At 35.9% G+C, this 19022-nt stretch overlaps 2 protein-coding genes and 1 long non-coding RNA gene across 3 annotated transcripts; 2 read left to right on the forward strand and 1 right to left on the reverse strand.

Moving 5' to 3' along the window:
- Positions 1 to 964: 964 nt before the first annotated feature.
- LOC145166066 (uncharacterized) lies at positions 965 to 5646 on the forward strand. Its single transcript, XR_013740340.1, has 5 exons — positions 965 to 2203; positions 2287 to 2474; positions 2573 to 2637; positions 2769 to 2827; positions 2923 to 5646. It is a non-coding gene; the product is annotated as an uncharacterized LOC145166066 (long non-coding RNA).
- Positions 5647 to 6320: 674 nt separating this feature from the next.
- LOC145162414 (taxadiene 5-alpha hydroxylase-like) lies at positions 6321 to 8048 on the reverse strand. The gene is made up of 3 exons (XM_079081564.1): positions 7078 to 8048; positions 6779 to 6966; positions 6321 to 6666 (listed from the first exon to the last, which is right to left on the reverse strand). Exons 1-3 carry the CDS (start codon positions 8030 to 8032, stop codon positions 6367 to 6369), a joined length of 1443 nt encoding a protein of 480 aa, XP_078937690.1. The 5' UTR covers positions 8033 to 8048; the 3' UTR covers positions 6321 to 6366.
- Positions 8049 to 9180: 1132 nt separating this feature from the next.
- Positions 9181 to 13557, forward strand: LOC145163711 (uncharacterized). The gene is made up of 3 exons (XM_079082503.1): positions 9181 to 10405; positions 12856 to 13103; positions 13216 to 13557. The coding sequence occupies exons 1-3, from the start codon at positions 9181 to 9183 to the stop codon at positions 13555 to 13557; spliced, it is 1815 nt and encodes a 604-aa protein (XP_078938629.1).
- Positions 13558 to 19022: the final 5465 nt, after the last annotated feature.

Genomic DNA, 19022 nt, shown 5'->3' on the forward strand with positions numbered 1-19022 from the left:
TCCAATTCATAGATCTGGACTCCTTAGGCTAGAATAACACGTAAAGTTGCTAACTTTACGTGCATGCATGATGCAATGAAGCTAAATCACCCAAAACAAGCTAGAAATGAGAGTCTAGGGCATAGAATGAGATCTTGGCTGAATAAAGGTGGTAACTTTGAGCTTCTGGAGCTCAAGAGTGCCTAGATCTAAAGTCCTTATAGACCCAAAAGCTCTCTACCCGAAATTATCTTGGAAAGGACCCTAAAAGTGGCAACAACAAGCTTTCAAGAAGATCTAAGTGAAAATAAGTCAAGGTACAAACTTTATACCTTCAAGAGCTCTGAAATGCAACTAAAACTCTGGATCTTCTGCCTCTTCTTGAATCACCAATGGATCTCTTCCTTCTCCTAACTTCAAATCACACAAAAATGGCAAGAAAGGCTTTAATACACTCAATGGTTGCTAGGGTTTCGAGAATGGATTGTGGAGGTGATGGAGGCTGGGGTGAGGACTCATAATGATGCTTAAATAGGGTGCAAACCCTAAGGATTAGGGTTTCCTCCTGATGGACCTACTCGCCGAGTCCATTTCCGACTCGTCGAGTAGTCCACTTAAACCCCGCGGTCCAGCTCGCACCTACTCGACGAGTTAGGGCTACCAACTCGTCGAGTAGCTCTTATAAAATGAACATTTAGAGAATTACTTTCGTACCAGGAATTGGGCGTTACATAAATACACATATACATACATCATACACATATATACATACTTTTTATACACATTAAACAACCATGAACACAATCCAAATTGCATACAAATACATACATACATACATTATACACATATACATGTATTTTTTATACACGCACATATATGAAATTCACACAATTTTCACACACATATATATGAAATACACACACATATAACATATTTCACACACATATATGAATTACACACACATATATATACAAAATACACACACAAATGCACACATACAAAACAAATTACAAAAAAATGCGCCTGTGGTTCCCAAAAACTTTTCCCTCTTTCAACTGGTGGTGGTAATCTTCGGTGTTGCAACAGTGGTGGTGGTAGTTGATGCCAGTGATAGCAACAACCGACGGTAGTGGTGGTGACCGGAGAGGAAAAGAGCTTTTTGAAAACAAAAATGCAATTAATCACAAATTCTTATGGAAATCGACATTAAAGTAGAAAGAAATGAAGAGATGAAAAAGGAAACACGAACCCGGGAGAAGGAAATCGACAGCAACAACAGTGTTGGTCGGAGAGGGGAAGTTTTTGGTGGCCGGCGGTATCTCTTCTATTATATGTTGTTAAATGAGGGAAAATCGTTGGAGGAAGGGAGAATCGTCGGAGCAAATGATCGAGAAAATGGAACAAAATGAGAGCAGATCGAAGCAGACAGAGGAAGCAAGTGGGTGTAATCTGCGTCGACCTTTAGCGGCGACACCCAATAGCGGCGACAAAAGAATCAATACCAACGACATCCAATCTTTAGCGGTGACATACATAGAGGGAAAAGAAGGCGCGTTTTTTTCGACCTTTAGCGGCGACATATTGTCGCCGGTATTGGTTTTATGCGTTCCATGAGTTTTTCAGCCATTGGATTACAAAAATGATCGAACGGTTGGCGATCACCAGAACGTGAAAATGCGGATCCGGATAGGTAGGCATTACCGGCGAAACCAATAGCGGCGACAGGACCTTTAGCGGCGACTTTTCGATTTGTCGCCGCTAAAGGTGTTGTCGCTGCTATTAGTGTCGCCGGTAATAGCTGTATTTCTTGTAGGTATATTATTTTAAATTTAATTAGATTTTAAACCGACATATCATAATAGCCATAGTAACATAACTTTATAAGAGGAAAAACAGACATATCATAATAAGACATAAGTATATAAATATTATACGGGTTGGCGGGCCTCAGTGCCGGCCCAATGGAGGTTCAAACAGTGCCCAAGAACAGGGCCTAAAAAATCATAGGGCCCAAAAATTATTTAATAATTCTTGTATACTAGGTTCATTCGGCCCAAAAAAAAATTAGGTTAATTTTTATTACTCGCCAGAAGAAGGAACGCCAGCTAGAAGAAGGAGCGGGAATGAATTTTCGGGAAACAAAAAACTCTTCGGTTTCTTCTAATCTTCTTCATTGACGCAGACATGGGTAATAGCAAACATCATTGCAGGATCAGGAGGAACGGTAATATCTATTCAATTGTTTCTATTCCAATATTAAAGACACGATTTCAGTTCTTAATTTTGTTTCTTCTTCTTCTTCTTCAGCAATAACAGTCAACCAATTCAGTCTATTCTTACTTCTATTTCTTCTAATCCTCTTCTTCTTCACTGAGTCTCAAAAGTTCAGAACTATCAAGCTTCAAATGTCGAATAAGAATCATCAAATTTCAAAATCTGAAGCTTCAAAATCTTACATGTTTGACTGTTTGAGCCTTGAGGTTTCGAAATAAAAGGTAACTTTAAACTTTAGTTTTGTTTTTCATGGTTTGTTATTTTCTAATTGAATAATTTTTATCAATTTTTCTTTTTCTGATCAAATTTCGAAATACAGGACCATCAATATCAGTTTCTGTAATCAGAAGGAACAAGGGTCAAGCCAAGGAATAACGAATTCAGGTAAATTCTCCTTTCAAGTTTTTGATTTTTTCTACTTTTTCGTTTTTGAAAAATCACAAATTCTGATTTTCTGTTTCTATTTACTTCTTATTTGTAAGGACTAAGAACTATATTTTGATCTCAAATCGCAGGTTTTCTGATTTTTTTGGAGCATAACATTGTTTTCTGATTTGAAGTGTCAAAATATAAGGTAATTTTCGGATTATGATCTGATATGATTTCTTTAATTTTTCTTTTCTGATATGCTATTTGATTTCTTATTTGGATTCTGATTTTTATTTACAGTTTTGATATCTTCTCTTGGTGATTTGAAGTGTGGAAAATCTAGAACCTAGAAGAAATCTACAAATCTCAATTCACAAATAAGGTCGTTTCTTTCTTTTCTATAATTTACATTTTACAATGCCTCCTAGATTAAAAAAATAAGCATCTGGATATGGAAAACGTAAAAAGAAACAAAAAATTGAAGAAGATAATAAAGCTCAAGCAGGTTCTATGGATAAGTTTATAACAAAAAAAACACAAAATTTTTCGAAAAATGAAACACAAACTGTTAATGAAGATAATCTTGATGATAATGATTATGTTGATGTTGATGTTAAGGATAATGCTAATGACAATGTTGATGTTAATGATAATCCTAATGTTGATGTTGATGATAATGTTGATTTTCACACTTTTGATATATTCGATCCAAGAAATTGGGATGTTCTTGATTCTAATATGATAAATATATTAGCATTGAAAGGTCCTAAAAGAGATTTATCCATTACAGAAGGTCCTAAAGATAAATATTTAAGAAGATTTTATGCAACATATTACACTAAAACTTTACCAAATGGGGAAAAATGTGATAGAGATTGGTTTGTTTATTCTAAAGAAATTGATAAAAAAAATTTCTTTTTGTTGTAAAATTTTTCGAAAAGGGTGTGGAAAGGGTCAATTAGCAAATGAGGGTTTTAGAGATTGGATACATCTTAACACTAGAATTAAAGAGCATGAAACTAGTATGGAACATGTTAAAAATATAAATACTTGGTATGATTTGCGTTTAAGATTACAAAAAAATAAAACTATTGATAATGCACCTCAAAAACAATTAGAAAAAGAAAAAGTTCATTGGAGACAAGTTTTGTTGAGAATTATCTCTATTGTGAAATTTCTTGCTAAACATAACCTTGCTTTTCGTGGTACTAATGAGAAAGTGTATGAAGATAACAATGGAAATTTCTTAGGCTTATTTGAAATGTTGGCTGAATTTGCATGGTTTCTTATGAGCATATACAACGTATTACAAATGAAATTGGTATCCATAAACATTATCTTGGGTATAGGATACAAAATGAATTAATAATTTCCTTTCTTCAGAAATAAAATCCATGATTAAAAGAAAGATAAAAATGCAAAATATTTTTCTATAATACTTGATTGTACTCCCGATATAAGTCACCAAGAGCAAATGATTATTATTTTAAGATATGTGGATGTTTCGTCAAATATTGTTTGCATTGAAAAATCCTTTTTAGGGTTTTTAGATGTAAATGATACAACCGGCCAAGGACTTTTTGATGTTTTACAAAATGAATTGAATTTGCTTGATCTTGACATTAATAATGTGTGTGGACAAGGTTATGATAATGGATCAAATATGAAAGAAAAACATCAAGGAGTGCAAAAAGCTTTTAGATATAAATTCTAGAGCTTTTTATACTCCCTGTGGTTGTCATAGTTTGAACTTAACTTTGTGTGATATGGCTAATACTTGTGGTAAAGCTAAAGGTTTTTTTGGAACAATACAACGTATCTATACAATTTTTGCAAATTCCACTAAGAGATGGCAAATTTTAAATGATAATGTGAAATGGTTAACTCCTAAATCTTTGTCATCCATTCGGTGGGAGAGTCGTGTTGATAGTGTTAAAGCTATAAGATTTCAAATTTTTGACATAGAAAAAGGCTTTTCTTCAAGTAGCCAAAAATGATAATGATCCAAAAATAACAAGTGAAGCTAAATCTTTAGCAAAAAATGAACTTGGTAACTTTGAGTTTATATTGGCTTTAGTAATTTGGTATGGAATGTTAAATACTGTTAATTTAGTTAGCAAACAATTGCAATCAAAAGATATGCTTATTGATGTTGCTATGGAAAAAATAAAGGGGCTGATTTCGTTTTTTAAAGAATATAGAGAAAATGGTTTTTTAAATGCTTTAGAAACTGCAAAAGATATTGCCTTGGAAATGGGTATCGATCCAATATTTTCTAAAAAACGTGAACCTAAAATAAAAAAAACATTTTGATGAGATTTCATCCCATACTTCTTGTAGTGTTTTACGATCCGCACAAGAGAAATTTAGGGTTAAATATTTTATTTATATTGTTGATCAAGCAATTACTTCTTTAAGTACAAGGTTTGAACAATATCAACAATATGATAAAATATTTGGTTTTTTGTTTAATTCAGAAAAACTACATTCATTAGATGATATAACCTTAAACTCTTGTTGTAAGTCTCTTGAAACTTCACTCAAGAAAGATGAGCAATCGAATATTGATGGAAATGACTTGTATGTTGAGTTAAAATTACTTCTACATCTCTTGCCCAAAGAAAAAATGACAGCAATTGATATTTTAAACTTTTTAAAACGTGTTGATTGTTTTCCTATTATATCTATTGCATATAGAATTATGTTGACTATTTCTGTTACTGTTGCATCTACAGAACGAAGTTTTTCAAAATTGAAGATTTTGAAGTCCTATTTACGATCTACAATGACTCAAGAACGACTTAATGGATTGACTTTGATGACGATTGAGCGTAACATGTTGGACAATGTTACATATGAAGATGTTATTGAGAAATTTATTTCAACAAATATTAGGAGGATGACAGTTTTCAGAAACCAATTTCTTTTTTGTGTATTATTTTGAATGAAAGTTTAATTTTATGTATTTGCAATAAAGAATCAAGATGTATATTTTTTTTGCTTAAATTTTGAGATATTTCAAAATTTAGGGCCTATTTTTCGTTAAATCGCACAGGGTCTTTAAAATCTCGGGGCCGGCCTGTGAACCCAAACATTAACCCGTACACGACCCGTTTATTTGACGGGTCAGAAATCTCAATCCAAACTCTTTTATTTCAGTTTCAGGTTTATGTAATATCGAAAATTGTCACCCCTAACGGTGTATTTACATAGTGATTCACAAAAATATGGTTTTCCTATATATCATATCTATTTGTCTCATGATTCTATAAATTGACGTAAAATCCTAAGTGAATCCGGAATCATGGTATACATATAATGGCATAAACTGAGTCATCTTTATCTATGAGATATGAAATATAATGGTTCACAATTATTCACGAGACTTATAAGTGAAATTAATTAATGTCATCCAGTACATCCACTACAATCATGCCAAAAGGATGTACTCTTCCCATGGCCATTTGATATTCGTTATTCACTCCTATCGTGCAAGTCCTTCGTCGAATTAACTATATATTTTTTAAGATACTAGAATGATATATTTTCCCTCTTCAACCTCAAAGCTGAGATGCCTTGGTTAACTTAACTAGGTCTTAAAGTTGACAAAAAGAAACGTAAAATTTTACAAATTTGATTCATCTCGTCTGAATTAAACTATGAAATAAATCAGAAAGAATGTTAATTATCACAGAGAACTATTACAAAAAATAACATTAGCAAGCTTTACAAAGAGGTAGAGAGTTAATTATCAGACTTGGGAGATATTCTTATAGGCATCCCCTTAGAAGGATATGGAAGTGGATCCATGAATATTGGCTCCTCGGGGTCTAGCAACGACCAGTTATATTGTGTTACAACATAATGCACCAAAACAAGAATATTGAGCTTTGCTAGTTGGTAGCCTGCACACAGCCTAGGCCCTCCACCAAATGGTATAAAAGCGTAAGCTTGAACTGGATCCGCAAATCTGCTCGGGTTGAAACTCATTGGATCCGTAAAGCACCTTTCATCATAATGCGTCCCATATGTAGTCCAAAGCACCTACTCAGAGAAACACAGTACGCCTTCTGTTAGATACTTTTGAATCCAGCTATCATCATGTGTATATGTGTGAATAAAAGTAAGGATCATCATATATATAATTAAGTTATACCTTCCAGCCTCTGGGAATTGTAAATCCTTCGAATTCAATGTCAGTTGTTGCTTTTCTGAAGGAACCAAAGATGGGAGGGCAGAGTCGCATGGTCTCGCGAGCTACTTGCCAGGTGTACTCCATTTTCTTCACATCTTCAAGCGTCAAAGATTCACCTGGCCTTTTGTTTCTTGCAATGTCTTCATGTTCTGGGAATAAGATTATAAGATAAACGCAAGAAAACCATATATTAATCACTTGATCATGAGTATAACTTCATGAAAAAGAGGAAGATAAGGAATTAAATGATGCGATGGTACCTTTTAGTAGAAGAGAATAGCAGTCTGGGTGGGTTGCGAGCATCTTAAACGTCATCGTAATGGCATAAGACGTGGTATCATGAGCTGCAAAGACTAATAAAACCACGTTATCAACAACCTCCTCTTCTGTAATCTCACCTCTAATCAACGCAGCCACCAACTTAGAAAATAGCATGCCGTCTTCTTCATCTCTCCCACCTTCCATTTCCTCTCTCTTTCTTCTGACCTCAGTAATCAAAACCTTTTCTATCTCTGTTCTTGCCTTCTTGGCTCTTGAGAATTTACTCCCCGGAAAATTCACCGGAGGAGATAAAACACCTTCCAAGACACGCTCAAAAACACCAAACAACGTCTCTGGTTCAATCCCAATCCCAAACAAGCATTCAAGCACGATGGTGAAAGTAAGCATTTTTGTGGATCGATACAGACTAATTTCTTCACTGTGTTGCCAGTTTTTCTGAAGATGTTTCTGAATTGAGCTGCACATTCTTGGCACCATAGCCTGGAGCCCAGTAATGCTGAGGGTGGAAGTGATGATTCCACGAAGGCAACGATGCGAGTCTCCTTGTTTCTCCATGATGGAGTTCTTTCCCATTAACTCTACTGATGAAGTTGGCCATGAGCTTACCACCAACTTGAACTCGTTGGACATGAAGAACTTATTAGCGGTGGCTCCATTTACGACCACCGTTGGTGATCCCATGAGCTTTGTTTTAAAGACCTGGCCATGCTTCATGATTCTTGGTTGAAAAAAGTTCTCGAACAGTTGATTGGTACGTTGAGCTTTGTAAAACTCGACTGTTTCTCCAATCCAAGGGAGACCCATTTCGCCAGAGGGTAGGGGTAGTCTCGCTTTGTTGATTCTTCGTTTGGAGTTTCTGTAAATAAAGAGTACGATGACGAAGAATGGAAGAAGAACTGAGAATGTTAGGGGAAATGGGATGAAGATCATCATGATGGAGGGTTTGAGTTTGTATTGTATGGTTGTGTATGTTGGTGGTTTCAGATGAGTAGGAAGTGGAGTATATATATGGTGATTCAAAGGGAAAAGATTGGTCGAATTTAGTCAGTTGCTAAAGTCAACTGGTAGTTTATAGTATATACACTAGTTGTTTTGGAGGGTGGCGGATAAAATCTCAAGTCGGGCCGACTAAAAGATTCAAATCGTATTCCTTGCATGTGCCTCAAAATATTTTGCTCGCCAGGGGAAAACCCGCTGACCTTGTTTCACAGTTGTAAAGATTCTCCCCAACCCAACATTCAACACAATTTTTCTTTTTCCTTTTTAATGTTAACGCTTTCAAGTAAGGTCTAAGGGAAAACATTATGCAACAACCATTCACGCTTTCTAAGCAAAAATAGGTGTCTAACTTAGTTTATATATGCAGTTATAAGTTACGTACTACTTTAATTTTAATATTTTTGTGGTTATACATTTAGATTATGATAACTTAATTAGGATAAGTTTTTACATATTGTTTTAAACTAAAGGATAATACAAGACGTTTGAATGAAGATTAGATAGGATCATTTGTATTTAGTTGATTGTATAGATAAGGATCCTAAGTTATTGGGTTTATCCTTTTGTATCTATTATTGTATGTATATATATTGATCCATATCCCTGTCGGATTTTACAAGGCAGATATATTTTTCAACTTGGTATCAGAGTCCGATCCCTAAAGGGTTTCCGACGCATTCAGAAAGTTCAGATCGTCGCCTTCTCCTCATGGCTTCTTCTTCCACTAATGTAATCAATTCAGCCAAGATCGCCACAGCCATTACCTGTAAACTCATGGGCACCAATTTTCTCCTTTAGAAGGCACATTTCGTTCCCATTCTTCGCGGAGTTCAATTGTATAGTTTTCTGGATGGAACGACTAAAGTCCCAACAACCAAGATCATCTTCGCTACCGGTGATGCAGTGAAACAGGAAGTGAGAAAGATAACCCCGATTATGCAACATGAATTACTCAAGATCAGGCTATACTTGGAGGCTTGCTATCGTCTATGACGAAAGAAGTTCTCTCGCAACTCACTCGCTGCACAAACACGCCCAGTCAACTGTGAACGTCCCTTCATACAATGTTTTCTGCGCAACACATGGGTAATTCTATTCAAATTTGCACGCAACTCTCGAACACCAAGAAGGGATATATGAGTGCTTCTGAGTATTATCAAAAGATGACAGGACTTGCAGATACTATGACCAATATTGGTCATGCCATGACTGACGAGGAAGTCATTGGATATATTCTAGTTGGGTTAGGTCCATGTCATGGAGATCTATTTACAACAACCACAGTCCTCAGTAATCAGCAAGAAGTGAAACTACCTAAGTTTTATTCATATCTAATTGCCCATGAGGCTCAATCGATGGCAACTAGAGGCCCCACAGATTTTGCTTCATTTGTCAACAGTGTCACTAAACAAGAATCAACCAATCCACGAAAAACCAACAACAATGAAGGGTACTCCAGAAATTCCAGCAATTATCAAGGTGATAATCAAAGAAACTATTCTCGAGGTGGAAATCGTGGTCGTGGACATGGCCGTGGGAGATACAATGGTGGTCAATGGTGTCAAGTGTGTGGTATTCCAGGTCACACTGCTTTAACCTGCAGAAATCGATTCAATCACTCTTATCAAGTTGAGGAGTATCGTGGTGGAAATAGTGCAACGTTTGGTAACTATAGCAATGATCCAAATCGGTACATAGATACCAGAGCAACAGACCATTTCACAAGTGATCTTGACTGCTTGTCTCTACCAGAGCGCTATCATGGCAAAGATCAGGTCCAAGTAGTAAATGGAATAGGTTTGCATATTTCCCATGTTGGTCATTCACAAATCCATAGTTTGGGTCGTTCACTTGTTCTTAAAAATGTCTTGCATGCTCCCCATATTAACAGGCACCTTCTTTCAGCTGAAAAACTTGTTTCTGATAATAATGTTTTCAATAAAATTTACCCAAATGTTTTCTTTGTTAAGGACATACGCACGAAGAAAACACTTCTAATCGGTAAAAGCAAAAAGGGTCTATTTCCAGTACCAATCAAGCATACCTCTCGTTATGTTGGAGTCAGCACCAAAGTTTCCTCATCTCAGTGGCATCAGCGTCTCAGTCATCCTTCCTCAGCAGTTTTCAAGTCAATTTTGAAGTCTACTAAATTAGGTTTTTCTTTTAATAATGTGTCGTTTGTATGTGATGTGTGTCAACATGCCAAGAGTCATCAATTGTCTTACAATAATTCTGTTCATGTCACTTCATCACCAATTAAGCTTATCCACACCGATGTTTGGGGACCAGCTCAAGTGTCTAGTGGAGGTTTTCGTTATTATGTTAGTTTTTTAGATGATTATAGTCGTTACACTTGGATCTATTTTATTAAAAGTAAATCAGATGTGGAACAAGTCTTTTATAACTTTCAAAATCATGTTGAGCGACTCTTAAATACTAAAATTCGTAGTGTTCAATCTGATTGGGGTGGTGAATACCACAAATTTCACAAATATTTTCAACAAACTGGTATTTTGCATCGTGTGTCATGCCCTCTACTTCCTAACAAAATGGAATGGCAGAAAGAAAGCACAAACATATTGTTGAAACTGGGCTAGCCCTGTTAGCTCACTCTTCACTCCCACTACGTTTTTAGGATGAGGCTTTCTTAACGGCTTGCTATCTTATAAACCGTATGACAAGTCGAACCATAAACAATTCTACTCCTATCACACGACTTCTCAAAATCACACCTGATTACACTTTTTTACGAAACTTTGGATGTGCTTGTTGGCCGAGTCTTCGAAAATACAATCATCACAAACTTTCTTTTCGATCCACTTTATGTTACTTGGGTATAGTTCAATGCATAAGGGGTATAAGTGTCTAGATAGGCAAACGGGTCGAATTTATGATTCACGAGATGTAATATTTTTGATGAGTCTTGTTTTCCTTTTGCTTCATCAGTCATGAACGGGACTCCATCACCCACTGCTATGGGTGCCTCGTTTCCTCAAAATGAACCGAGTATCATGAATGACCACATACGAAAGTATGACTTGTCATTATTGTTAGCTAACCAACCTGATGCAGCTGCAGATTTATCTAAGAATAACAGGAGTCAAACAAGACCGGACCATGACGAGCGGTCGTTGTCGCGTCAAAAATAAAACCTTATTTCCACTAATCTAGCGAGTGGTAAGTAAGGGTCGGATCCAGGGGAGCTTATGGTTAATAGTTTAGTTACTATTTTGATTTAACGATAAAGAAATGATGATTAATTTGAGATTTATAAATATGATGACAAATAAAAAAAATATGATTTTAATTCAATTAAAAAAATGATCGCTTCCGGTTTCAGAATTAATAATTATATGAATTAGAAATGAGTGTTATTAATTTTTCATAGCCGATTCAATTAAAGTCTAAGTCAAAAATAGAAAATAAGTGTAACCGCACCCTCCGTCCTACACACCGCTATTGGATGATTTGGCACGGTGGGGAGATCACTTAAAATTGTTTTAAACTTGGGACAATTAATTGATAAATAAATAAAATAAGTGTAACGATTTTATAATGTTAAAAACATAAAAAAAATCCACAAATAATATTTACCAAATTCAAATGTTCACACCCAAAAATAATACAATAAGTAAGAATTAAAACCTACTCCCGGTTGCGATCACGAGAGGATTTAGCCGCACATTGTAGACTTATACAAACTCATATTTGTATTCTTGAATTCTTGATGTCTTGATTTTTGAATCTTGAAAAGTCTTGAATCTTTGATGGCTTGAATTCTTTGGAAAAAGAAAAGAATTTGGAAGACTAAAATTCTTCCAAAAAAATATAGAAATTTCCTAAAGAAAGTGGTGGTATGAAAATAGGTTGGTATAAGAGGTATATGAAGTATGTAAGAGTGTATGAGTGTGTAAGAGGGTGTGTAAGAATGTAAGAGGTGTGTAAGAATGTAAGAGGTGTGTAAGAAATGGTGATTTTGAGATGGTATTTATAGTGAATTTTTGGAAAATTAAATACCAAAAAGAATGAAATAAAGCTAGGAATATTAAGCTTTTAGATTGGATCTAAGATCCAATCTAAATCTTATGAAAAAGAATTCAAAAGAATTAAAAAGATGGAATTATTTGGATCTAGGAATATTAAGCTTTTAGATTGGCTCGGCTGGCTCCGGCTGAGCTCGGCTTCGGCTTGGCTTGGCTTGGCTTGGCTTGGCTGGGGCCTTTTCTTTTCTTTTTCATATTTTTTTAAATTAAATAAATTCAATTTAATTACTATAAATTAATTAGAAAATAATTAATTATTTCCCACTAATTTATTTTAATTAAACCTCATTAATTAATTTAAATTCTTTTTATTTTTATTTTTTAAAACATGATTTTTATACATTATTTTTATTTTGATTTTATTAAAAATACATTTAATTAAATTAAATTATTTAGAAAATAATAAAATTATTATTTCCTAAATAAATCATTTTAATTAAATTATAATTATTTTAAAAATACAATTTTTTATTTTTTTATTTTGTTTTCTCGTCTTTCCAAACCCGAACATCTTCAACTCTTTTGTTTTCAATCTTGATTTCTCTTCGTGTAATTCCTTGAACTTCTTTTTGCATCTTTTTGTACCATTTTCATCATATTTACCACCTACAAACATAATTCAAATACATGTCAAAGTAGCACCATTCTTAGATAAAATCGGTTATTTTACATAAATTATAGTATATTAAGCGTGATGTAAAATATACCGATCAGACCACACGGTGCCTTTTCATACAGTTCAACAACCACTATACCTTGCTACTGAACACAATAATCCAACGCCGGTTTCTCCAGATATGCCAACCGTCGTGCCCTCCAACAACGATCAAACTTCAGCCTTTCACAGTACTGATAACATAGGCAATGAAGCTGATGCTGGTACTACTTCTCAATCTGATGCACCAGGTGACACTTCACCTGAGTCACCATATCCACCAAGTCCTCCGTCATCACAACATTGTGTTGTTACACGAAGTCAAGCAGGGAAACATTTTCCTAAGATATACAAGGATAGAATTGTTCGGTATGACCCTACTAAGCGAGCATTTTTTTGCTGAACCCAATTCTCATCAGGCGGCATTGTCTCAACCTGAGTGGCGCCTAGCAATGGAAGCAAAATTCAATGCCCTTCAAAAGAATAAAACTTGGGTCTTGGTTCCATGTCCCAATGGAGTTAACATCGTTGGCTGTAAATGGATATTTAAACTTAAACAAAATCCAAATGGCACTCTTAACAAATATAAGGCACGTCTGGTTGCTCGTGGGTTCACTCAACAATATGGTATTGATTACCAAGATACTTTCAGTCCTGTTGTGAAGCCAACCACAGTCCGGTTAATTCTTGCTGTTGTAGTATCCAAAAATTGGCATATTCGACAAATTGATGTTAGTAATGCTTTCCTTCATGGTTTCTGAAATGAAGATGTTTATATGAAACAGCCTCCCGGATTTGAAGATCCTAGTAAGCCTCACTTTGTGTGTAAACTTCAAAAAGCCATATATGGTTTAAAACGGCCACCTCATGCGTGGTTCTCACGACTTAGTGATAAATTACATCAGCTTGGTTTCTGCTCCTCCAAGGCCGACACTTCTCTTTTTGTGTTCCATCATGGAAGCATACTATCTACATGCTAGTGCATGTGAATGACATTGTCATTGCCGGTTCCTCTCAAGGGATTGTTGATCAGCTTGTGCGTAACCTCTCAAACTCTTTTCCTATTAAAGATTTTGGCAAAATCACCTATTTTTGGGGAATTGAGGTCACTCACAATTCAGGGGGAATTACACTGTTGCAACATAAATATGCATCCGATCTGGCTAATATGGCGAATTGTAAGAGTATCTCAACCCCCATGTCAGTCACTGCACGCTCACAAAAGACTATGGCAAACTGTTAACTGAGGATGAAACGTTCAAGTATAGAAGCATGGTTGGAGGTTTGCAATATCTCACCTTAACTCGACCCGATATTTCCTTTGATGTAAACAAAGTTTGTCAATATTTATCTAAACCCATTGACATGCATTGGGAGGCTGTAAAATGGATACTTAGACATATATATATATATATATATATATATATATATATATATATATATATATATATATATATATATATATAAAGGGTACAGTTACCACAGGGCTGCGCAGTCGAAAGTCTAATTCAAGATTGGTAAGTGTGTTTACAGATGCGGATTGGGCCGGATGTCTAGATTATCACAGGTCAACTGGAGGCTTTGCAGTGTTACTTGGACCAAATCTAATGTCAAGGAGTTCACGTAAACAACCCACGGTTTCACGGTCAAGTACGGAAGCAGAATACAAAGCTCTTGCAAATGGTATAGCTGAAGTAACATGGGTACAGTCCTTACTTAAAGAGTTTGGAGTTTATCAACCGAGACCATCATTGTTGACTTTCTCTCTCGTCTCTTTGCTCAACAGCCTCAGGTAATTTTTAATAAGTTAGAAATCAACTGACCAATGTTACTAGTTCAATATTTACATGTTTGTTATTTTATTAGACTTAGCTACTTCGAATCAGTTTCCTTAATTCTTTGATTAGTTTGCTAATTTCTCAATATTATATTATGTATACTGAAAGACCCCATCCCTACAATTACCATAAAGTCAAACATGTTACATGCATATTCATAATTATAATTCACATTAGTGGTCTAAATACAAAAGCATGGATACAAACCAACTAACAAGGTTTTTACAAAGTTTCATAACTAGTTGTATAAATACATAACTACCCAAGAATTTATAATACATATACATATATGTATACCAAGTACAAACATATATGTATACCAAGTACAAACATAGTAGTGTCAACTTCAGAATGTGCATCGATTTTAGGAAATTGAATAAGCTCACTATCAAAAACCGATACCCACTCTTTCAGATTGACGAACTATTTGACCAGCTTCAAGGAGCTAGTTGCTTCTCCAAAATAGATCTAAGATCCAGTTACCATCAGCTCCGAGTCTGAGAAGAGGACATTCCAAAAACTGCCTTTCGAACTCGTCGCGACCATTTCAAATTCATTGTGATACCCTTCGGTCTAATGAATGCTCCCACGGTATTCATGGACCCTACGAGCCAAGTTATCCCAACCATTCCTAGTCAGCCTTTTTAATTATTTTCATCGATAACATACTCATCTGCTCACGAAGTAAGAACAAAACACTGTCAACATCTACGACCAACCTTGAAAGCATCAAAGTCGGAGAATATCGCGAAGAAAACACTACATGGATGGATAAAACTCTCGAAGTCGAAGGACGAAGCTTATAGTTATGCGAGTTGAGTTGGGCGTTATCTGGGTGATCGACGATAGGTTAACCCAATCCGCCCATTTCCTGCCAATACAGAAATCAAACAAAACAGAAAGATTAGCTTGGATCTATATCAAGGAGATCGTGAGACTCCATGAAATAACGGTATCTACTATCTCGGATCGAGATAACGGGATTACTTCAAGACTCTGACAGTCATTTCGGAAGGCTATGGGAACATAGCTAAATATGAGCGTTGCTTACCACCCTCAAACCAATAGCCAAAGCGAACGAACCATTCAACCACTCGAAGTCATGCTACAAGTCTGGGTGTTTGAATTCAACAAGTCAGGGGATACCCAGTTGCCCTTGATTGAATTCTCATACCATAACAGCTATCGCACGAGCATCAAGGATGCTCTTTTCGAGACTTTTTATGGTCGAAAATGCAGATCACTCGCCAGTACTCTCACGGGACCAGAAACCATTCGCGATACGACAGAGAAGATAATCCCAAATCAAAGCTCGACTTCAAGCATCGCGAGACCGACAAAAGAGCTACACTGACAAGCGGCGTAAGCCATTAGAATGTTAAGTCGGGGATTGCGTGTTATTAAAGGAATCTCCTTGGAAAGGAGTGATCCACTTCGGGTAACGGGGAAAAACTGAACCCGCGATACATCGGACTGTTCAAGATTCTTGCCCGAATTGGGCCAGTAGCTTATAAACTACAGCTACCTTCGGAGCTCAGCAATGTACACCCCGTGTCCCACATCTCGAATTTGAAAAAGTGCTTATTAGATGAAACTCTCGTCATACCTTTAAAATAGATCGAAGTAAATAAGAATCTCCTGTTCACGAAGAACCAGTCGAAATCATGGATAAAGAAGTGAAGCATGTGAAGCAGAGTCGCATTCCAATTGTGAAGGGTTGATGAAACGCCAAGCGCGGACCAGAATTCACATGGGAACACGAAGACCAGACGAAACAGAAGTACCCTCACCTATTCCCTCATTCATGATCCTACCTTTCGAAAGAATTTCGGGACGAAATTCCCTTTAACTGGGGGATGATGTCACAACTGACATTTTTGCTAGGAAATTCTATTCTCATGAAACCATCATCTATTGTAAGGCTTGTAATCTAAGTGAATATCATGCTTTATGCTCATTCAAATACATCTCACATGTTCAACTAAGGGTTGGAAACCTTAGAAATCCCGGTTCAAGTTCTTTATGGACTAGGACTCTCTTATTGGACCCAATTCATAAATTTATAACATTTCGGGCCATTTGGGTCTAGAATGATTCATCCTAACCCTAATGGGCCTTGTTGGTCCATAAATGACTTAATTAACCTTAATGGGCCATAAACCCATTCCTTTTTACCATGTTGGGCCGTGAATCAACTTAAGAGCCCAATGGGCCGAAAAATATTATTACACTTAATGAATTCGAGCAAGCCAAGAAAAAGGAGCCCAAACCAATTCATTTTCATTCCTTATAGCCCAATTCTCGGCCCAAAGGAATTATTAGACAAAAAAAAAAGATAAATGAAGGAATTATGTAGCCTTGACACCTCATGTTTGCATGGTGGGTATCCATGCAAACATCACCTCCATCTCTTCTCTTTCTCCCTCTACTTATACCCTAGGCCGAAATTCCCCACCACACACTTCCATTTTTCTTTCAAAAACTCTCTCAAACACTCTCAAAAACCTCTTCCTTCTTCCATCAAAAATCTCGAGTTTGGTGTGTAGTTTCAAGAGGATCTCCACCTAGATCATCATCTTTGGTAAGTTTTTGCTTAGATCTATGATTTAACTTCTTGATTTCTTCAAAGATCTCCTCTTACATCCATATATTTGTGGATCATGCTCTTAGAAACATCTAAGTTCAAGATCTACTCAAGAAAGTTTGCTAGGATCAAAAATCTTCTTCCACTTCTTCATCAAAACCGATCCATCACCCCAAGGTGAGTTCATACCCCCTATTTTCGATTTTTACTTTGTTTTGGGGGAGAATACAAGTTGCCTTGTGTAGATCTATGTGTATATGCATGATTATGTGTGTTTTCCATGAATTATTTGGTGATTATGTGTTGATTTCTTCATTAACCTAAAAATATGTTAAGAACTTGAAGTTTATCACTTGGATCTTCATGAGAATCTTGAGAAAAGTATGTTTTATCACATATATTACAAATAAACTTGTAGATCTGGGAATTATACACTTAGAATAGCAAAAATGAGTGTTGTGCTCAAAGATCTATAACTTATACTCAAAAATCAGTTTTTGACAGGAAAGTTTTAGCCCAATCTCGAACTGTTTTGACCCTCTTAATGGAAATATTTTTCAAAACTGTTTTACATGGATAAAGTTCAGACTTATACCTTTAAAATGACTACTCTCACGTTTTCATACGATTTTTCTACAATTTTTGGCGAATTTTACAAAACTGCCTATCATATTTGAAATAATTTCGGACCAACCTGTGAAGGTGAGTAATTTCACACTAGTTTGAGGCCATCAAAAATTATGAGAAAAATTGTGAACAAAGTAGACAAATTTTCCAAACTTCCAGAATTTACGGATCCAAATTTCGACTTACGATGATTTTTCTACAAATTTTCCAAAAACTAGGTCGGAAAAGCCCAAAACCAGAAAAATGTGTATTTTCACAAAAATCAAGCCAAAAATGATATTTTTGACAAAAATGGGTTTAAAATGTTATTTTTACCACAAACTAGTCATCAACACAAGTTTTGAACAAGATGGAGACTAAAGTGTTATTCTTACAAAAATTGGGCCTTAATTGTAAACTTTTCGCTTATTGGGCCAAGAACGTCATTTTTACAAACAGTGGGCTTTTATGCTATTTTAAGTGAATACTTGAACCAAAATCAACGATAAACTAACAAACGGATTAATTTGATCATTTTCTAGGTTATTAGGCCTTAGTGGCCCATTTTTATGTGTGATAGGTCCTGTATACTATTTATATGTTTATTGGGCCTCATCGACCCATTAACATGTGTGACGGACCTTGGATACTATTTGCGTGCTATTTGGGCCTGTAAATACCTTACATGTGAAATGGGCCTTAGTTGTCCTTTCACATATATTTCGGACCCATGTTATATAATCTCATTCCAATTGGGCCTTGAAATGATTTACATGTTTAGCGATGCCTTAGTGGTTCACTTACATGGATCATTGGGCCTAGAATGAGTTTATACCTTTTTCTTCGCGTAAATTCGATTAAGGATCTAGTGAGACCTGTCGGTTGGCACCTTTGAATGTACAATCGTAGCCTGTAGTTATAACCAGAGTTTTCTGAAGGGAGAGCGGGGATTTGTGTATAGATCTATACGGGGGTGACACCCCACACCTGAGCTGTTCGCTACAGTTAGACTAGGCCAGTCTAGGGTGACAAAAACCTTATTCTATTCCGGCGGCGTCCCAAAGACGCAAAGACAGGCGAAATTGTCATTATTATGTATGGTTATAGCGACTCACTTAGAGGAATTAATGTTATGAAGTTTACGGAAGACCCTTCTCTTTTGCAGACAACATCGGGTTGTCTGGGAATATTCTCTATA

Source organism: Lactuca virosa, chromosome 3 (genome assembly GCF_052849685.1).
Source record: "Lactuca virosa cultivar CGN04683 chromosome 3, Lactuca_virosa_CGN04683_v6, whole genome shotgun sequence".
Lineage (NCBI taxonomy): Eukaryota > Viridiplantae > Streptophyta > Magnoliopsida > Asterales > Asteraceae > Lactuca > Lactuca virosa.